The following is a 22,235-nucleotide window of genomic DNA, read 5'->3' on the forward strand; positions in this document are numbered from 1 at the left end:
TGACCACTAATCCAGTGTTCCAGAAGGATACAGTAAGAGGAGGATTAAAAAAGTGCCCATTAGATGTAGTATATAGAAATGAGTGGGAGCTTAGTGAAAGCAATGTCATAGGAGAGGAAGCCTCACTTCATAGAGGGTGGAGGGTGTGAGAAGTGAGAAATTGGAATAAATGAATCAACCTCTCAGCGAGAGTTGCTCTCACTTAGTCACTAAATGCCATCTTGAGGCTCTAGGTCTCCTCCTTCTTAAACTTCAACATTTGAAACCCTGGCTCTCCTTAGCCTCAGAGCACCTCCCCTCTCTGGTTTTCTGTCTGTCTCTCTCTCTGACCAGTTAAAGATACCTTTGTCCAGCTCATGGTTCAGGCCAGAAATTTGCCCATCATACTTGACTTCTCCCACTACCTCTTCCTTTGCCTTCAAACAGTCACCAAGCCCTGTCTATTCTACCTCCTGCAGACCTAGCCACTTCTGCAGACCTTTCCACTACTGTCATTTTCATTGCTAACACTCATCTAAGTCACTATCAAAGCAATGCCAGCGCCTGGACTCCCACAAGTGTGTTACAAGCGCTGTCCTATGATAACCATCTTCACAACATGTAAGTCAGATCTTGGCACATCCCTTCTCAAAATACTTTCATGGCTTCCATTTGCTTTTAGGATAAAGTCAAAACCATTAGTATGGCTTATGAGTCCCTGCCCCATTTGGGAATCTGAGGGCATTCAGACCTGAACAATAGGGACAAAACAATCTGCAGAGAGCAGGGTCAGGCTGGGATGGGAACCTGCCAGGGAAAGATGAGTGGGTCCTGAGGAGTCATGAAGCAGAGATTTCCTGGGTGTGAGGCAGCACAAGGCCTAAACCCCAGTTTCCCTGAACGGTTGATTCCTTCCGCCTCATGACCTTTTCCCTTCTGATTCTCTCCCAGGTCGGAGAGCCTGCACTGGAGCCAGAGCTCGAATTGGACCTGATCCAAAGCCTGAGATCAAGCTGGGCCCAGAGCCTGGCCTGGAGCCAGAGCCCCAGTCACATCTGGTCTTGCGCCTGTCATGCCGAAGGAGTTGGGCACTGTGCCTTCCTGCACTGGCATGCAGGGCCCCGGGCCCCTCCCCCTGCTCCCACTGCTGCTACTGCTGCTGGGGGCCAGGGTGCCAGGAGCCTGGGGTCAGGCCGGGAGCTTGGACCTGCAGATTGATGAGGAGCAGCCAGCAGGCACACTGATCGGGGACATCAGTGCAGGGCTTCCGGCAGGCACGGCAGCACCTCCCATGTACTTCATCTCTGCGCAGGAGGGCAGCGGCGTGGGCACAGACCTGGCCATCGACGAGCACAGCGGGGTGGTCCGTACAGCCCGTGTCTTAGACCGTGAGCAGCGGGATCGCTACCGCTTCACTGCAGTCACTCCTGACGGCGCCACCGTGGAAGTTACTGTACGAGTGGCTGACATCAATGACCATGCTCCGGCCTTCCCACAGGCTCGTGCTGCCCTGCAGATACCTGAGCACACAGCTCTCGGCACTCGCTACCCGCTGGAGCCGGCTCGTGATGCAGACGCTGGCCGCCTAGGAACCCAGGGCTATGCGTTGTCTGGTGATGGGGCTGGAGAGACCTTCCGGCTGGAGACACGTCCTGGTCCGGATGGGGCTCCAGTGCCTGAGCTGGTAATTACTGGGGACCTGGACCGAGAGAACCGCTCACACTATATGCTGCAACTGGAGGCCTATGACGGTGGTTCACCCCCTCGGAGGGCCCAGGCCCTGCTGGATGTGACACTGCTGGACATCAATGACCATGCCCCAGCCTTCAATCAGAGCCGCTACCACGCTGTGGTGTCTGAGAGCCTGGCCCCCGGCAGCCCGGTCTTGCAGGTGTATGCGTCTGATGCCGATGCCGATGCCAATGGGGCTGTGACGTATGAGATCAACCGGAGACAGAGCGAAGGTGATGGACCCTTCTCCATCGACGCACACACGGGGCTGCTGCGGCTGGAGCGGCCATTGGACTTCGAGCAACGGCGGGTCCATGAATTGGTGGTGCAGGCACGGGATGGTGGGGCTCACCCTGAGCTGGGCTCGGCTTTTGTGACCGTGCACGTGCGAGATGCCAATGACAACCAGCCCTCCATGACTGTCATCTTCCTCAGTGCAGATGGCTCCCCCCGAGTGTCCGAGGCCGCCCCACCTGGCCAGCTTGTTGCTCGCATCTCTGTGTCAGACCCAGACGATGGTGATTTTGCCCACGTCAACGTGTCCCTGGAGGGTGGAGAGGGCCACTTTGCCTTAAGCACCCAGGACAGCGTCATCTACCTGGTGTGCGTGGCTCGGCAGCTGGATCGGGAGGAGCGGGATGCCTATAACTTGCGGGTTACCGCCACCGACTCAGGCTCACCCCCACTGCGGGCTGAGGCTGCCTTTGTGTTGCATGTCACTGATGTCAATGACAACGTGCCTGCCTTTGACCGCCAGCTCTACCGACCTGAGCCTCTGCCTGAGGTTGCACTGCCTGGCAGCTTCGTGGTGCGGGTGACGGCCCGGGATCCTGACCAGGGCACCAACGGTCAGGTCACCTATAGCCTGGCCCCAGGCAGCCACACCCGCTGGTTCTCCATCGACCCCACCTCGGGCATCATCACCACGGCTGCTTCACTGGACTATGAGTTGGAACCCCAGCCACAGCTGATTGTGGTTGCCACAGATGGGGGCTTGCCCCCTCTCACCTCCTCCGCCACAGTTAGCGTGGCCCTGCAAGATGTGAATGATAACGAGCCTCAGTTCCAGAGGACTTTCTACAATGCCTCACTGCCCGAGGGCACCCAGCCTGGAACCTGCTTCCTACAGGTACACAGTGGGGTGCTGCTATGGGCAGGAGAGGATCTGAGGACCACAGGGGAGCTCAGAGCAAGAACTTAGCCTTTCAGGTGCATCTGTTGATGGTGACTTATGCCAGAGGGTTTGGTTCTAGCCTGTGAGCTCCAAAGTCTGTGCAGAGGGTAAGGGTTAGTGAAAAGATGAGAGAGCAGGGTGCAAGAGCTGGGTCAGGCAATCTTGGTAGTTGGAATTAAGATTGGGTCTAGAGAAAAGGTGTCCTATGCCAAGAATTAACTTACCCACCATAAGTCCAGCACTGCTGGGCCCTGGGAACAAAGAAAGGAGATGGTCTCGATGGAGAGACACACCAGTAGCTAGTGCTGTGGCAGGCTGCAAATGAGCTTCTGTGGAAACCCAGAGGACAAGCCTTTGAAGAACCAATGAGACTTTGTCAAATGGATAATACAGGGTGTGTGAATAGGGGCTCCAGGTCTACAGAAAGAGCTGCAGAACACCATGTGTTCAGGGGACTTCATTGTTCAGATGAAATTGTGCTGATGAGAAAGAGTTGGAGGGAGATGAGACAAAATTGTAGACAGAAACCATATTATAAACTTTGACTTTATCTTAAAAACCATAGGGAACCCTGGCCAGTGTGGCTCAGTAGGATGGGTGTTGGTCTGTGCACCTAAAGGTTACGGGTTCAATTCCTGATCAGAGCACATACCTAGTAGGGAGCATGCAGGTGGCAGCTGAACAATGTTTCTAGTACTCTCACATTGATGTTTCTCTCTTCCTCTCCCTTCCTCTCTTTCTAAAAAAATCAATTAAAAATATATTTTTTAAAACACCATAGGGAGCCAATGAAGGGCTCTAGGCAAATCTGACATGTCTTTATTGCTTTGGCTGCACCATGGAGTATGGATGCCAGAGGGGAGACTGGAGGTAGGGTGGTCTCTTAGGAGACTAATGCTTGAAGTCTTTATGTCTCAGAAGTCCACCAGACCCCTGAACATCTTCTCAGGGGCTCCTTGTCAACCTAGACTTCCAGGCCAGTGCTTGGGCCTGGCTGGCCCTCTCCCTTCTGGCCAGACTTAGGTTATTTGCCTGCCTGCTGCTGTCCAGCTCCCACCCACACTCTCATGCGTTTACTGTCCCTCTTGGCCCAGGACCAATGGGCTAGGGCTTCCAAACTTCTTTCTCCTCACTAGTGCCTGAAGCAAGAGGGCAACTCTCCAGGTGGTTTCCTGGAGTTTACTGTTAGTTACCATAGGGAATCAGGCATAAAAATAACCAGTGGGTGTCCATAATGGTTACAAGAAGTCTTAACATTCGATTCACTCAGCATACATTTAGAGTATCTACCAGGTGCTAGTCATTGTGTTAGGGGCACAGAATACAGTAATGAACGAATCATCCAACACCACCACACACACACTTCATGGAGTTTATAATGTAGAGGGGAGATTCATGTGCAAAGAAACAAGGAAAACATCCACGATGGGGATACATGTGAGGTATAGAAAGGCAATATGAATGTCTTCCCAAAGGTGAGGATCCTTGAGCTCAGACTTAAAGGTAAGCAGTAGTTTATGAGGGGATGGGACAGGGGAAGGTACCAAGCAGAGGTGACATGCACAGAGTGGGAGAGGCTGACTTGTTTGAGGGTGTGAGATGGGAGAGTGGGAGATGAGACTGTGCAGGGAGGCCAGACAGTGAAAAGTCCAGCCAAGCCAAGAGGTGTGAGCTTTTTCTTTAGGGAACATTGAAGTTTTCTGAGTAGAAGGATAATCTGATATTTGTTTTCTCAAAAATACTTCGGACAATCTGTGTAGAGCACTGGTCCACAGCTTGAGGTGATTTTGCCCTCTGGAGGGGACATTTGGCAATGTCCAGAGACATTTTTTATTGTTACAGTGGGTGGGATGCCACTGGTACCTAGTGGGTATAGGCCGGGGATCCTATAATGCACCACAACAAAGAGCTGTCTGGTCCAAGATGTCAATCATGCTGAGTTGAGAAACCCTGGTGTAGAGGAAGGATGGGGGACCAGCTATGAGATGTGAACTTAACAGTTCAGGGGAGAGACAACCCAAGCCCAGGTCAGGACAGTGATAATGGTGATGGAAAAAAATAGACAAATAGGAGAGATAATGAGGACTTACTTAGTCCCTGGTTGATTGATATACCGGGAGAGGAAAAGGAAAGAACACATTTCTGGCTTGAGCGACTGCATGGATGGAAGAGTCATTAGAGAGGGGTTTGGAATGGTCATGACTTTAGTCTTGGACAGGTTGGATGTAAGGTGCCTGTGGGGACATCCAAGTGGAGATGTTGAGCAGGCACCTCACAAGTTTGGAGCTCAGAGGAGTGATTGGGTCAAAGTATAGACAATGGTCAAAGCCACAGAACTGGAAGAGAAAAGGCCAGGGAGAGATTCCAGGGAACAAAAACTTGTAACAATGAGCAGAGTAAGGGGAGGTCAAAGGAAGACTGGGGGGGGTGGGAAACTGGGGGAGAAACCAGAGAGCGTGGTGCCAAGAAGTCAAAGTGGGAGAAACACCTGGGAAGGAGGTCAGGATGGGCTGGTGCAGTAAGTTTGTGGTCTGTTAGGGGATTTAGAGAGTTCACAGATAAGGGTCTTTATTTTTTCCTTGAAATAGTGCATTTGATGAGAGGTTTGGGTGGGGTGGGGATAAGAGTTACAGCTTTGGGGAGAGCTTGCTGTGTAGCAGGGCAGAGAGCCTGCTGAAATGGAGATTGTGCATTTGCAGTGGAACCTCTGAGCAGGGGCTGCAGAGGCTGGGAAATTCGCTTCTGCCTTGGTCATTTCCAGTCAATGGCCGCTGCGCCTTCTGGGGTCAGTTCCTGACAACTTCCCCCGACCACTATTTATTGCTTTCTTCCTGCAGTGAGTCAGAGGGCAAAGGTCTTTAACAGCTTCTGGAGATGGTGCCGCAGCTGTGCTGCAGCCTGTAGGCTTGATGCAGGGGAAGTTTGTCTCCTGGGATATCGGGCCCACGGCCACAGTAAAGAGTTGGAGTGGGAGCTGTTTCCAGGGTCCAGCCATGGCACGGTCTCAGTGTCTCTCAGGAGAGTAAACAATGGCACAAATCATTTCTGTCAAGGGCCCAGGCAACCATTAGAAGTCCTTGGCCAGCCTTCTCCCGGAGCAGCATTTTCTGGCTCAGAAAGGGGAACTCTCCAGCTTCCTTTTACAGCATATCATGACCCTGAGGCCCTTATGTCCACAAAGAGCACTTTGTCACAGGCTACCGCAGTCGGCACCAACTAGTCCACTATTGAGGCCCTAATGTGCACCCATGATATAAAAGTCAGTTTGAAAGAAGTTTTTGTTGTAAGGCAGGGCAATCAGAATGTCCGTTTACTCAATGAACAAATACACATAGAGGATCTAGGATATGCCTGGCCCTATCCTGGCCTTAGGAGTTCCCAGAATAGTGTCTCTTGCTGATCCAGCTCTGAAATGTTCAGAAGCTCCTGACATTGGTGTGCAATCATTCAACGTTTTCTGACCCAGTCTGGGAGATTACCAAGAATTAACTAGGAAAGACTTTCCCTATTTCTTAGTTTTGGAGAGCCCCTACAACTGAAAGACTTCAATATTGGACTTGCAATATAATATAGACCTGCAATTCTCCCTCTCCCACTTCCAATGAAGTTTGCTTGAGAGGTGAAAGGGAAGCTAAAGTTGCATGAGCCACATCCATAAATCCATAGAGCAGACCTGATCACTTCAGTGATCAAATCCCAGCAGCAATCGGATCTCATTCTGTAATGACCAAACTCAGTAAAGAGTAACCCTATGACATCAGCCTCTATAATTTTATCAGTCAGCCAGTTCTCTGCTTGGAGTGATGATGAGATTTGGTGATGTTTTTCACTCCCTGTGATCCACCAAGAATTTGCAGTGAGAGCCCTTTAGCACTCTTCTTCATAAGTGAAATTGGTCCTAATTCTCTGCAGATTCTACTAGTCTATCTGTCAGTTTGCTGACTCTCTAAAATTTAGGTGTGACCCTAAAATCAGTGCTCATGGAACTTTTGCAATCATTCTCGGACATGGGCAGAGTGATGAAAAATTCAAGTTACCTAACGCACACATTTTCAGCTGAGGCTGAACATGGCCAGACTCTGCCTTCACGTTTCAGCTCTTATACTGTAAGCAAGAGTCCTTTATGCAGTCTGTTTAGTGCCAGGGTTTTTTGCATTTTTGTGCTTTTTGTTGGTGATTTTGCTGTTTAAAGTGGTCCCCGGGTGTGGTGCTAAAGTGCTGTCTAGTGTTCCTAAGCACAAGAAGTCTGTGATGTGCTTTATGAAGAAAACAGTATGTGTGTTCAGATTAGCTTCATTCAGATAAGAGTTATAGCACCATTGGCCATGTGTTCAATGTTAATAAATCAATCTATCCTAATATATAAAAAGCCAGGGGCTGTCACCACTGAAACAATTGGATGGATGACCAAACAGCAGGCTGCATGGGGTGACGAGGCCAGCAGGGGGGTTAGTGAGGGATGACCAAATGACTGAACAGCAGGCTGCGTGGGGCAACCAGGCCAGCAGGGGGGCAGTTGGAGGTGATCAGGCTGGCAGGCAGAGGCGGTTATGGGTGATTAGACTGGCAGGCAGGGCAGTTAGAGGTGATCAGGCAGGCAAGCAGGTGAGCAGTTAGGAGCCAGCAGTCCCAGATTGTGAGAGGGATGTCTGACTGTCAGTTTAAGCCCAATCCCCAGGATCAGGCCTAAACAGGCAGTCGGACATCCCCTGAGGAATCCTGGATTGGAGAAGGTGCAGGCTGAGCTGAGGGGATCCCCCTGCACGAATTTCATGCACTGGGCCTCTAATATATATCTATATATCTATTTATCTACACACACACACACACACACACACACACACACACATATACAAAAAGCCCACAACTGGAACGTTGGAATGACTGAACGACTTGAATGACCGGTCACTATGATGCCCACTGCACCCGGCCAACCTCCCACATCCCCTTCCCTCCTTCCTCTCCCCCCACTCCTGCTGGCCCAGCCTAATCAGCCCCCAATGGGGCAGGCTGGCTGGACCCCACCTGTGCATGAATTCATGCACCAGGCCTCTAGTAATATATATTAAGTTAGGTGTCTTTAAACAGAAACACACATAAAACAAGATTATGTATTGACAAGTTGACAAAAATATTGTGACAAGAGGCTCATAGGAACCTCACACAGGCAATGCATTTTTATTTATGTCCTACTAATTCCCTCTGTGTGTCCACCATCTAGCGACTCTGAGCCACAGGTGGCCCAGGGCCTGCTCTTCCTAATTGCCATGTAGCTCTGGCTCTTCTGGCCAAAAAGATGTGGCAACACTCACCCCTGCCTCTCCCGCAGGTGACAGCCACAGATGCAGACAGTGGCCCATTTGGCCTCCTCTCCTATTCCTTGGGTGCCGGACTTGGGGCCTCGGGGTCTCCCCCTTTTCGCATTGATGCCCACAGTGGTGATGTGTGCACGACTCAGACCCTGGACCGTGACCAGGGACCCTCAAGCTTCGACTTCACAGTGACGGCTGTGGATGGGGTGAGTGGGCAGACCATGGGCAGGTTGGGACACTGGGATAGAGCATTCACCAGGGCCAGATAAAACCCACCTGACTTATGGCTACATATCTCACCAGGGAGGCCTCAAGTCCATAGTGTATGTGAAGGTGTTTGTGTCAGACGAGAATGATAACCCACCTCAGTTCTATCCACGGGAATATGCCGCCAGTCTGAGTGCCCAGAGTCCACCAGGCACAGCCGTGCTGAGGGTGCGTGCTCATGACCCCGACCAGGGGCCCCATGGGAGACTCTCCTACCACATCCTGGCTGGCAATAGCCCCCCACTCTTTGCTTTGGATGAGCACTCAGGTGAGGATCCTTCTATACCCAGGGTTTATCCCACACCCCTTTCCCGCCTGCCTAAATGAAGCACTGCCCCCCTTTCAACTCTGTTGTTTCCTTATACATCTCTGCTCTATCCCTCTTCCCAGGGCTGTTGACAGTAGCCTGGCCCTTGGCCAGGCAGGTCAACTCTGTGGTGCAGCTGGAGATTGGGGCTCAGGATGGAGGTGGCCTGAAGGCAGAGCTCAATGCCCGAGTCAACATCAGCATTGTGCCTGGAACCCCCATACCACCCATATTTGAACAACTACAGTATGTCTTTTCTGTGCCAGAGGATGTGGCACCAGGCACCAGTGTGGGCACAGTCCAGGCACACAACCCACCAGGTATCATTTATCATTATACCCACTTAGCACCATACCCAGACTCCCCAATATAGCCCTCTGTCTCTATATCAGGGTACCCCAGATAGCCCCAATACAAAACACTCTGGTTCCAATTCCCAACACCTTTTTAGGCATGTACAGGCACTCTGCTTCATCCTCAGCCACGTGAATATCACCCTAGTGCCATCCAGTTTCTCTGCCAACACCTGCCCGCCCCCTATTCCTTTGAAGGGCACAGGAGTGAGCATTGTGTAACCCCTCTTGGGATCAGAGTCTGGCACCAACTCAATAGGTGCCCCTCCATCTCTTTTCTGACCACTCTCTCCTCCCTAGGTCGCTTGGGGCCAGTGACACTTGCCCTATCAGGTGGGGATCCCCGAGGACTCTTCTCCCTAGATGGAGCCTCGGGGCTGTTACAGACACTTCGACCTCTGGATCGGGAGCTGCTGGGGCCAGTGCTGGAGCTGGAGGTGCGGGCAAGCAGTGGAGTGCCCCCGGCTTTCGCTGTAGCTCGGGTGCGTGTGCTGCTGGATGATGTGAATGACAATTCCCCTGCTTTCCCTGCACCTGAAGACACGGTATTGCTGCCACCAAGCACTGCCCCAGGGACCCTCATCTATACACTGCGTGCTCTGGACCCAGACTCCGGCGTTAACAGTCGAGTCACCTTTAACCTTCTTGATGGAGGTGGCGGGGTCTTCACCGTGGACCCCACCACAGGCCACGTACGACTTATAGGACCTCTGGGGGCCCCAGGGGGGCCAGCGTATGAACTAGACCTGGAAGCCCGGGATGGAGGCTCCCCACCCCGCACCAGCCACTTTCGACTGCGGGTGGTGGTACAGGACTTGGTCACCCGGGGGCTGGCTCCCCACTTCGACAGCCCTACCTACCGTGTGGACCTGCCCTCGGGCACCACCCCTGGAACTCAGGTTCTGCAAGTGAAGGCTCGAGCACCTGATGGGGGCTCTGTCACCTACCACCTTGCAGGAGATGGGCCAAGCAGCCCTTTCGGCCTAGAGCCACAGAGCGGGTGGCTATGGGTGCGGGCAGCACTGGACCGTGAGTCCCAGGAGTTGTACACACTAAAGGTAATGGCAGTGTCTGGGTCCAAAGCTGAGTCGGGGCAGCAGACAGGCACGGCCACTGTCAGGGTCAGCATCCTCAATCAGAATGACCACAGCCCCCGCTTGTCTGAGGAGCCCACCTTCCTGGCTGTGGCAGAGAACCAGCCCCCAGGGACCAGCGTCGGCCGGGTCTATGCCAGCGACCGAGACTCGGGACCCAATGGACGCCTGACCTACAGCCTTCGACAGATGTCCGAAGACAGCAAGGCCTTCCGCATCCACCCCCAGACTGGTGAGTACTGGCACCCAAATTATGAGACCCCCATAGCCTCATCCTCAGGTTGTTGAACCATCAGACAGGATCCCCAGAGAGCCTGGTCATGAAGACCAGCACTAAGCTTGGAATTTCACCCCGGGTTTCCTTCCCACACTCCCCAACCCCCAGCTTCTCAGTTACAGGCCCCTGGCTCTGCATCCCTAGCTATTCCATACATGACCCCTCTCCTGCACCCCCAGGAGAAGTGACCACCCTCCAAACCCTGGACCGAGAGCGGCAGAGCAGCTACCAGCTCCTGGTGCGGGTGCAGGATGGGGGCAGCCCACCCCGCAGTGCCACAGGCACCGTGCACATTGCAGTGCTCGACCTCAACGACAACAGTCCCACCTTCCTGCAGGCTTCAGGGGCTGCTGGTGGGGGCCTCCCCATACAGGTATGTGATGGGGGAAGGACCCTATCCTGAAGAAGTCAGAGGGAATGGGCGTCACCCCATAAAGCTGTAGGTGTAGGTAAGAGAGATGCTTTTTGGAACAGGTGTGAGAGCAAAAAGGGGGCTCTGTCTGCACACAGGTGAGGTGTGTGCAGAACTCCATCCTGGGTGTTCTCAAGAACAGGAAAGAGACAACTGTAGGCGAGTTGTGTGTCCCCACAGGTACCAGATCGAGTGCCTCCAGGGACACTGGTGACGACTCTGCAGGCCAAGGATCCGGATGAAGGGGAGAATGGGACCATCCTGTACACACTGACTGGTACGGGGGTGGAGAGAAGGGAGTTGGTGGATGTGACACACCCTCATGACCGCCGGCTCTGGGACCCAGGCCCTCACCTTTCCACTGCCTATCCCCAGGTCCTGGCTCAGAGCTCTTCTCTCTGCACCCTCACTCAGGGGAGCTGCTCACTGCAGCACCCCTGATCCGAGCAGAGCGGCCCCACTATGTGCTGACGCTGAGTGCTCATGACCAAGGCAGCCCTCCTCGGAGTTCCAGCCTCCAGCTGCTGGTGCAGGTATGGCTGCCCCGCCTCCAATCTGTCCACTCGGCCACTGCTGTGGACCCACCTCCAATAGCTCCACCTTCATTGGGTCCTTTTCCCCTCTCCTAATGCTACTCTGAGCACGCTTCCTGCTACCCATGGGCAAGCCCAGACCCCCTTTTACACGGGTCCCCCTGCTTTCTTCCTCCTGCCTCCGTCCACAACAGGTACTTCCCTCAGCTCACTCGGCTGAGCCTCCACCAGATCCTTCAGAGCCAGACCCAGCGGCACCCGTGCCTGTTGTGCTGACGGTGACAGCCGCCGAGGGGCTGCAGCCCGGCGCCCTGCTGGGCTCGGTGGCGCCCCCGGAGCCGCCGGGGGTGGGAGCACTCACCTACACCCTGGTGGGCGGCGCGGACCCAGAGGGCACCTTCGCGCTGGAGGCGGCCTCGGGGCGCCTGTACTTGGCGCGACCGCTGGACTTTGAGGCCGGCCCAGCGTGGCGCGCGCTCACCGTGCGCGCCGAGGGCCCGGGCGGCGCGGGCGCGCGACTGCTGCGCGTACAGGTGCGCGTGCAAGACGAGAACGAGCACGCGCCGGCCTTCGCCCGCGACCCCCTGGCGCTGGCGCTGCCGGAGAACCCGGAGCCCGGCGCTGCGCTGTACACTTTCCGCGCGTCGGACGCCGACGGCCCGGGCCCCAACAGCGACGTGCGCTACCGCCTGCTGCGCCAGGAGCCGCCCGCGCCCGCGCTGCGCCTGGACGCGCGCACCGGGGCCCTGAGCGCGCCGCTGGGCCTGGACCGCGAGACCACGCCCGCGATGCTGCTGCTGGTGGAAGCCACCGACCGGCCCGCCAATGCCAGCCGCCGCCGCACGGCGCGCGTCTCCGCGCGTGTCTTCGTCACGGACGAGAATGACAACGCTCCGGTCTTCGCCTCGCCCTCACGTGTGCGCCTCCCCGAAGATCAGCCGCCTGGGCCCGTGGCGCTGCACGTGGTAGCCCGGGACCCGGACCTGGGCGAGGCCGCACGCGTGACCTATCGCCTGGCTGCGGGCGGGGACGGCTACTTCCGGCTACACCCAAGCACTGGTGAGTTGTGTCCAGTGGCCAGGTGCGAGGAGGGTGTGAGGCGGCGGGAATGCGGAGGTTTCCTTCCAACCTGCCCTACTGGTCACCTAGGAGCGCTGTCCCTGGTGCGGCCCCTGGACCGCGAACATCGAGCTGAGCACCTCCTGACCGTGGTGGCCTCGGACCACGGCTCCCCGCCGCGCTCAGCCACGCAGCTCCTAACTGTCAGTGTCGCTGACGTCAACGACGAGGCCCCGGCTTTCCAGCAGCAGGAGTACAGCGTCCTCTTGCGGGAGAACAGCCCGCCTGGCACATCTCTGCTCACTCTGCGGGCAACCGACCCAGACCTGGGTAAGACCTTTCGGGTGGGAGAGTTGAGAGGGATGGACTAGGGCAAGAAAAGACAAAATGTATGTGTATGTGTGTGTGTGTGTGTGTGTGTGTGTGTGTGTGTGTGTGTATATTCACCCTCCATGCTGCCCCACCTCAGGGGCCAATGGGCAGGTGACCTATGGAGGCATCTCTGGTGAGAGCTTCTCCCTGGACCCAGACACTGGAGTTCTCACAACTCTCCGGGCCCTGGATCGGGAGGAACAGGAGGAGATCAACCTGACAGGTACACATGGACAGGACCCTGAAAGCCTGAGAGGTGTTGTAATCCCCAGGGTTACATAAGTAAAACCCCAAAATTACCTTCTAGAAGTTCCCACCCATTACAGCACAGCTTCTGTTCCTTTTTTTTTTATCCTTTTGGGGAGTCAGCAATTTGGCAGAGTGCAAGGTCAACTGATTTCTAGGCTGTCACCAGTGTGACACAAACTCTCAAATGCATAATGTCACAGCTATGCCGTCTAGGATTCCCTCAGATTATACTGCAGACATTTAACAGAGGAGCATATTTGAGTTCCTAAGAGGTGAACTGACTTGCTCAAGCTAACACAGCATGAAAGTGGCAAAGCTGGAACTTGAACCCAGATCTTTTGATACCTCATTTAATGTCATACCACCGCTATATCTTGCATGCACCAAGCATAGGAGGTGAGAAGAAAGTAACATCTCAGAAACCTGTATATTTATGTGTGCATGTCCACATGTAGGCACCTATGTGCTTGTGGGGTGAAGAGAGATGGACATTTTCTGTTTTGTGTGTGTACGCATATGAACACAGTGTGGTATGGATTTCTCCAGGGGATGGGAGCAGACTAGAGCTCATTGGTTTTCCTTCCTCATAGTGTATGCCCGAGACAGGGGATCACCTCCGCTGTTGACCCATGTCACAGTACGAGTGGCCATAGAGGATGAGAATGACCATGCCCCAACCTTTGGGAGTGCCCATCTCTCCCTGGAAGTGCCCGAGGGCCAGGACCCCCAGACCCTTACCACGCTGCGGGCTTCTGACCCAGATGTGGGAGCAAATGGGCAGTTGCAGTACCGCATCCTGGGTGAGAACCACATACTCCATGTTGGCCTATGTCAGACTCAGTCAATGTGTCAGGGTCTCTCCTTTTCCTTCTTCTTATGTATTCCCCCACCACCACCCCCCACCACCCCCGTGCATATATCTTTGTCTCTGGGTGTCTCCTGTACTTCTTCAGCTCTTTATCTCCCTCTAAGACTCTATTTTTAACTTTGCTTCTTTTTCTGTCTTGTCTGTCCCTGTGGACCAACAGTTGTTCTCAAATGTTTTGGTCTTGGGAACCCTTAACATGCTTAATTTTTTTAATGAAATGGTGCTTTTTAAAAATATTTTTTGTTGTTGTTTTGTTGTTGTTGTTGTTTAGAGAGAGAGGAAAGGTGAGGGATAGAAAGATGGATAAAAGCAGAAACATCGAGGAGAGAGAAACATCATTAATTGGCTGCTTCCCGTACGCCCCCTACTGGGGATCCAGCCTGCAACCCAGGAATGTGCCCGGACCAGAATCTAACCCAAGACCTCTTGGTTCCTGGGTCAACGCTCAACAGCTGAGCCACATGCTTAATTTTTGAGAGCCCCGATAAGCTTTTATTTATATGATAAAATAGTGTGATATAACATAGTAAATATAATATGTAATATAAACATATACATTTATCAATATTATATTAGATATTAAAGCTAAGAAGATATAAAATATTGCAAAGCAAGCCAATGAAGTATACTATTTGACATATTTCTGCACGTGTTAGGGTTTCAAATAACAGTTTGTTGGATAGTAATGAGTTTGCAAAGATTTTAACAGGTGTAAATGAAGGTAAGCCAGCAAAAACTGAATGAATCTCTGAACATGTTTATATGCTAAACTTTCTACCTAGAATATTCTAGAAAACACAAGACTATATTAGCACACATTCCATTAACCATCCAAGTGATGATGTCATCATATATACCATCTGGACTCCACACTACATTGTGAGATAATGAGAATGAAAAGGGCATGTAATGTCTTAGTATTGCTATGAAAATAGTTTTGATCTTATGTTCTCCCTTGAAAGGGTCTTAAGAGACTCCTAGGGGTTCCAAAACCACACTCTTAAGATCAGCTGCTTTATAGTAAGATATTTCCTTACCGTCTGTGTTTATCTTTGTTTCTCTGCCTTTCTCCCAATTTCTTTCTCTTTCTCTTCTGCTTCCTCTTTCTCTTTCTCTTTCTCTTTCTCCTCCTCCTCCTCTCTCCCTCTCCTTTCTTCCCTTCCATCCTCTCTATCTCATTCTTTGCTGTTGCCTATAAATCTGTTCCACTCCCATCGGTAGATGCATGTATGTTTATGTGTGTATGCCCTTCTCTGCAGATGGGGATCCATCAGGAGCCTTTGTCCTAGATCTAGCCTCTGGGGAGTTTGGTACCATGAGACCACTAGACCGAGAGGTGGAACCAGCATTCCAGCTGCGGATAGAGGCCCGGGATGGAGGCCAGCCAGCTCTCAGTGCCACTCTGCTTGTGACAGTGACAGTGCTGGATGCCAATGACCATGCCCCAGCCTTTCCTGTGCCTGCCTACTCTGTGGAGGTGCCTGAGGATGCCCCTGCAGGAACTCTCCTGTTGCAGCTACAGGCTCATGATCCTGATGCTGGGGCCAATGGCCATGTGACCTACTACCTGGGTGCAGGTGCAGCAGGAGCCTTCCTGCTGGAGCCCAGCTCCGGGGAACTGCGTACAGCCACAGCCCTAGATAGAGAGCAGTGTTCCAGCTATTCCTTCTCCGTGAGTGCGGTGGATGGTGCAGCTGCTGGACCCCTGAGCACCACGGTGCCTGTCACCATCACAGTGCGTGATGTCAATGATCATGCACCCACCTTCCCCTCTAGTCCCCTGAGGCTGCGCCTGCCCCGCCCAGGCCCCAGCCTCAGCACCCCGACCCTGGCTCTGGCCACTCTGCGAGCTGAAGACCGTGACGCTGGTGCGAATGCCTCCATCCTCTATCGACTGGCAGGCACGCCACCTCCTGGCACCACTGTGGACTCCTACACTGGTGAAATCCGTGTGACCCGCTCCCCTGTAGGCCTGGGCCCCCGGGATCGTGTCCTCTTCATCGTGGCCACTGACCTTGGCCGTCCTGCTCGCTCTGCCACCGGTGTGGTCATTGTGGGGCTACAGGGGGAGTCTGAACGTGGACCCCGCTTTCCCCGTGCTAGTGGCGAAGCTGTGCTCCGTGAGAATGCACCCCCAGGTGGGTCCCAACTGTGTCTCCCAGCCTTATATCTCTGCATGGGCTGGAGTTGCTAAAAATGGCCTGCAAACTCCCTCAGTCTAGTGCTTCCAGTCCAACCAATACCATCCTCTCTGCAGGGACTCCCATTGCCTCCCCTAAGGCTGTCCACACAGGGGGCTCAAATGGACCAATCACCTACAGCATTCTCAGTGGGAATGAGAAAGGGACGTTCTCCATCCAGCCTAACACAGGTAAGGGGCAGGAGCAGGGGGCTCTGTGAAGGGACAGGCTCCTGGAGGAGCTCCCCTTTGGGCCCAAGGAGACTCTGGTGTGGGAGGGGCTGCCCTTGAGTAAGAGGCCTGAGAGAGGAAGGCTCCAGGGCAAGGAAGGGGCATTCAGTGATGCATTCTGCCTTCTCCCAGGAGCCATCACAGTTCGCTCAGCAGAGGGGCTGGACTTTGAGGCAAATCCACGGCTGAGACTAGTGCTGCAGGCAGAGAGCGGAGGAGCCTTTGCCTTCTCCGTGCTGACCTTAACCCTGCAAGATGCCAATGACAATGCCCCCCGCTTCCTGCAGCCCCACTACGTGGCCTTTCTGCCTGAATCCAGGCCCTTGGAGGGGCCCCTGCTGCAGGTATGGGATATGATGGGAAAATGGGGTGCCGGGCTGGTCAGACTTGTCTGTGCCCAGGTCAGTGCCAGCAGCCTCCTACTTCCACCAGGTGGAGGCAGATGACCTGGATCAAGGCCCCAGCGGACAGATCTCCTACAGTCTGGCTGCATCCCAGCCAGCACGGGGACTGTTTCATGTAGACCCAGCCTCAGGCACTATCACTACCACAGCCATCCTGGACCGTGAGATCTGGGCGGAAACACGGTGAGCCCTGGCTCTATAGACTCCACGGCCCCATCCTGGGTCCATCCAACTTCAAGTCCCTCCTTGAATCCCCCTCAATCCCTAGGCCATTTTCTGAGTCCCCCTAGCCCTGCCCAGTGTTCTCCCTCATCCCCGGGCCCCTCCCCCAATTGTGCTCCACCTGACTCTGTCCAGGCTGGTACTGATGGCCACAGACAGAGGAAGCCCAGCCCTGGTGGGCTCAGCTACCCTGACGGTGATGGTCATCGACACCAATGACAATCGACCCACCATCCCCCAGCCCTGGGAGCTCCAAGTATCCGAAGGTGAGGGCTGGGTAAAGTAAGGGTACAGAGGGTGGTAGGGTGGCACTGTTCCCCACTCTGGAGCTCCAGAGGTGTCTTGGACCATGCCAAACCCTTTTGTCCCATGTATTGCAGATGCACTCTTGGGCTCAGAGATTGCACAGGTCACGGGGAATGACGTGGACTCCGGACCGGTGCTGTGGTATGTGCTGAGCTCATCTGGACCCCAGGATCCTTTCAGCGTAGGCCGCTATGGAGGCCGTGTCTCCCTCACAGGCCCCCTGGACTTCGAGCAGTGTGACCGCTACCACCTGCAGCTGCTGGCACACGATGGGCCTCACGAGGGCCGTGCCAACCTCACGGTGCTCGTGGAGGACGTCAATGACAATGCCCCTGTCTTTTCACAGAGCCTCTACCAGGTACCAATGCCCCTGGATGTCCCCACACCCAGACCCAGGTTGGTTCGTGTTGGAGAGCAGTGAGGAGGCTAGAAGTGTCTGAGATGGGCTAGACCTTAGAATTGACCCGGGGATGGAGCTCTGGGACAGGGGGAGGGGGAAAGGTCCCATCTCAAACCAGCCTTGCAAGTCCTGGGAACTGTACCCAGGTTCTTCGCCCCATGCCCCAAAATGGGGAAAGGTGGGCAATTCAAACACTAAGGAGTATGGGCTCCAAGCTGGAATGGATACCAAGTAGGGCTCTTGGGACCAACCTCCAGAACAGAGGCCGAATGGACAGCTGGGCAGCATGGCCATAAACATTTGTCCTCATACTTCAGGTGACGCTGCTTGAACACACGCCCCCAGGCAGTGCCATTCTCTCCGTCTCTGCCACTGACCGGGACTCAGGTGCCAATGGTCACATCTCCTATCACCTGGCTTCCCCTGCTGAGGGCTTCAGTGTTGACCCCAACAATGGTGCGTCCTTCCCCGGTCTGACCCCGTATCTTTGACTGTGATGGGCCATATTCTGACCTCCTTCCTAGAATTTCTTGTCTGAACTCTTAACTTCTAGATCTCTTACCCAAGGAGGACATTTCCCCTCCTTTGTCTCTATTTTAAGCCCTGCCCTGGCTGCATGTCTAGAAGCTGTTCCCTGAATCCTGGGGGCCATCCCATAATCTCCCAGCACACAGGCTAGTCCCTGGAGTCTGACTTCTGAGGCCATTTCCTAGGCCCTGAAGGGTCACTCGCTCTGTTCTCCCACAGCCTCTGCTGAATTCATGTTTGTCTCCATTCCCTTCTCACCTCAGGGACCTTGTTCACGACAGCGGGAACAGTGGCCTTGGGCCATGAGGGGCTAGGAGTGGTGGACGTGGTGCTGGAAGCTCGAGATCATGGGATGCCAGGCCGGGCAGCCCGAGCCACTGTGCATGTACAGCTGCAGGACCAGAACGACCACACCCCGAGCTTCACGTTGCCACACTACCGTGTGGCTGTGACCGAAGATCTGCCCCCTGGCTCCACCCTGCTCACCCTGGAGGCCACAGATGCTGACGGAAGCCGCACCCACGCCACGGTGGACTACAGCATTGTCAGTGGCAACCGGGGCCGAGTCTTCCAGCTGGAACCCCGTCTTGCTGAAGCTGGGGAGAGTGGTGGACTAGGCCCCCAGGCCCTGGGATGCCTGGTGTTGCTTGAGCCTCTAGACTTTGAAAGCTTAACCCAGTATAATCTAACCGTGGCTGCAGCTGACCGGGGACAGCCACCTCGCAGCTCAGCCGTGCCGGTCACCGTCACCGTGCTGGACGTCAACGACAACCCACCCGTCTTCACCCGAGCCTCCTACCGCGTGGCAGTATCCGAGGACACGCCTGTTGGAGCCGAGCTGCTGCATGTGGAGGCCTCTGACGCTGATCCTGGCCCTCATGGCCTCGTGCGTTTCACCCTCAGCTCGGGTGACCCTGCAGGGCTGTTTGAACTGGATGAGAGCTCAGGTGCCTTGCGATTGGCCCGGCCCTTGGACTGTGAGACCCAGGCTCGACATCAGCTGGTCGTGCAGGCTGCAGACCCTGTGGGGGCACACTTTGCTCTGGCACCAGTGACCATTGAGGTCCAGGATGTGAATGACCATGGCCCAGCCTTCCCACTGAGCTTGCTCAGCACCAGCCTGGCAGAGAACCAGCCTCCAGGCACCCTTGTGACCACTCTGCATGCGATTGATGGGGATGCCGGGGCTTTCGGGAGGCTCCGCTACACCCTGTTGGAGGCTGGACCAGGGCCTGAGGGACGTGAGGCATTTGCACTGAACAGCTCAACGGGGGAGCTGCGGGCACGAGTGGCCTTTGACTACGAGCACACGGGAAGCTTCCAGCTGCTGGTGGGTGCCGCCGATGCTGGGAATCTCTCCGCCTCAGTCACTGTGTCGGTGCTGGTGACTGGCGAGGATGAGTATGACCCGGTGTTCCTGGCTCCAGCCTTCCACTTCCAAGTGCCGGAAGGTGCCCGGCGTGGCCACAGCCTGGGTCACGTGCAGGCCACCGATGAGGATGGAGGTGCCGATGGCCTAGTGCTCTATTCCCTTGCCACCTCTTCTCCCTACTTTGGTATCAACCAGACTACAGGTGCCCTGTACCTGCGGGTGGACAGCCGAGCACCAGGCAGTGGAACAGGCCCCTCTGGGGGTGGGGGCCGGACCCGGCGTGAGGCACCACGAGAGCTGAGGCTGGAAGTGGTGGCACGGGGGCCTCTGCCTGGTTCGAGGAGTGCCACAGTGCCGGTGACCGTGGATATCACCCACACGGCGCTGGGCCTGGCACCTGACCTCAACCTGCTGTTGGTGGGGGCTGTGGCAGCCTCCCTGGGAGTGGTGGTGGTGCTTGCACTGGCAGCCCTGGTCCTTGGGCTGGTGCGGGCCCGTAGCCGCAAGGCAGAGGCAGCGCCTGGCCCAATGTCCCAGGCGGCTCCCCTAGCCAGTGGCTCCCTGCAGAAGCTGGGCCGGGAGCCACCCAGCCCACCGCCCTCAGAGCACCTGTATCACCAGACTCTCCCCAGCTATGGTGGGCCAGGAGCTGGAGGTCCCTACCCGCGGGGTGGCTCCCTGGACCCTTCCCATTCAAGCGGCCGAGGCTCAGCAGAGGCTGCGGAGGATGACGAGATCCGCATGATCAACGAGTTCCCCCGTGTGGCCAGTGTGGCCTCCTCACTCGCTGCCCGTGGCCCCGACTCGGGCATTCAGCAGGATGCAGACGGACTGAGTGACACATCCTGCGAGCCACCCGCCCCCGATACCTGGTATAAGGGCCGAAAGGCAGGGCTGCTGCTGCCAGGTGCAGGAGCCACTCTGTACCGAGAAGAGGGCCCCCCAGCCACTGCCACGGCCTTCCTGGGGGGGTGTGGCCTGAGCCCTGCACCCACTGGGGACTATGGCTTCCCAGCAGATGGCAAGCCATGCGTGGCAGGTGCACTGACGGCCATTGTGGCTGGCGAGGAAGAGCTCCGTGGCAGCTATAACTGGGACTACCTGCTGAGCTGGTGCCCTCAGTTCCAGCCGTTGGCCAGCGTGTTCACAGAGATCGCCCGGCTCAAGGATGAAGCTCGGCCATGTCCCCCAGCTCCCCGTATCGACCCACCACCCCTCATCACTGCCGTGGCCCACCCAGGAGCCAAGTCTGTGCCTCCCAAGCCAGCCAGCACAGCTGCACCCCGGGCCATCTTCCCGCCGGCCGCTCACCGCTCCCCCATCAGCCACGAAGGCTCCCTGTCCTCAGCTGCCATGTCCCCCAGCTTCTCACCCTCACTGTCTCCTCTGGCTGCTCGCTCACCCGTTGTCTCGCCATTTGGGGTGGCCCAGGGCCCCTCAGCCTCAGCACTTAGCGCAGAGTCCGGCCTGGAGCCACCTGATGACACGGAGCTGCACATCTAGCTGTGGCCCAGGCTGGGTCCCGACCTGGGACACGCACAGTGTCCCCAATGCAGGCCCCATCTGAGCCTGCCCTGGGCAGCCTCGGACCATGATTGGCCACGGGGGAGACCAACTCCCTGTCCCAAACTTTCCAGTGGGAGCAGGTCGCACGTCTCACCCGGCCCCATCGGAGTACCAACCCCACAGAGGCCCTGTGGGCACTGACCTGTGGCCAGGTCCAGTGTGGGGAGACATGAAGGAGGCAGCAGCCCTGGTTCTCCTCAGTGAGGGCTTCCTGCCCTGTGCCAGCACCGGGATGGAGCTGAGACTTTATTTATTGGGGGGTAGGGGGGATGGGGGAGGTCCTCCAACCTGTTTGGGCCCAGCTCCTTTGGGTTCCACTGACACCCCTTCCCCTGCCCAGAACCAAGTGCCAATTCTCACTCTGGAGCCTTAATAAACTGCAGTTTGTATCCAGCGTCCGGCTCAGTTCTGTGGGGGCCAGAGGGATGGGAAGGCACCTGGCACACTGTGCACACCTCAGGAGGCACAGAGGGGTGGCAGACACAGGGGCATCCAGGGTGGGGGTGGCCCTGGGAGCCATCTCTCTGCAGTCCATCTTTCCCCCTAACAGGCAGGAGGCCAGGAAGAAGGCAGGCGGTGACCAGAGAGAGACTGGATGGGTGAGGAGAGATCGTAGGGATGACCAGCTCTAGGCCAAGGAGGCGGATACAGGAGCAGCCAAGTGGTCTATGTGTGTTTCTTGGGGCCACTATATATTCACTTGTCACAGGGCTCAAATGTGTTGAGCCTTTGCCATCAGGCTTCTGAGCGATTTGCCTGTTTTATCTGTAAATTTCACTGCAACCCTATGAGACAGACCACTTTTAATGTCACAGTTTATATTCTAACTGAAGAAAGCTGGCTGGTCTCGGAGAGGTTAGGTGGGAGACTTTCCGGATACACAGCTAGGAAGAACCCGGGTCTTTGGGTCTGTGGGCCTAGGGCTCCTTTCTTAAGTCCCCCTGTACCCTCTGGTCAGTCCTAGTGGACTGGCAGTAGGAGGGAACTCCGGGCCAAAGCCAGGGCCTTGGTGGGCCTCAGCGGGACAATCCAAGTGGCAG

The 22,235-nt window shown here is 55.5% G+C and overlaps 1 protein-coding gene across 1 annotated transcript; it reads left to right on the plus strand.

Moving 5' to 3' along the window:
- Positions 1-1,051: 1,051 nt before the first annotated feature.
- On the plus strand, positions 1,052-21,583 carry DCHS1 (dachsous cadherin-related 1; the record flags this gene model as incomplete). The annotated part of the gene is made up of 20 exons (XM_081098076.1): positions 1,052-2,839; positions 8,214-8,402; positions 8,500-8,731; positions 8,854-9,090; positions 9,424-10,449; positions 10,674-10,867; positions 11,087-11,183; positions 11,282-11,439; positions 11,634-12,498; positions 12,589-12,828; positions 12,968-13,093; positions 13,710-13,919; positions 15,247-16,125; positions 16,245-16,358; positions 16,530-16,741; positions 16,830-16,984; positions 17,159-17,289; positions 17,404-17,687; positions 18,047-18,185; positions 18,521-21,583. The coding sequence occupies 20 exons, from the start codon at positions 1,052-1,054 to the stop codon at positions 21,130-21,132; spliced, it is 9,888 nt and encodes a 3,295-aa protein (XP_080954202.1). The 3' UTR covers positions 21,133-21,583.
- Between the last annotated feature and the right edge of the window lie 652 nt (positions 21,584-22,235).

This window comes from Myotis nattereri (assembly GCF_964212035.1).
Source record: "Myotis nattereri genome assembly, chromosome: 9".
In the NCBI taxonomy this organism is placed as follows: Eukaryota; Metazoa; Chordata; class Mammalia; order Chiroptera; family Vespertilionidae; genus Myotis; species Myotis nattereri.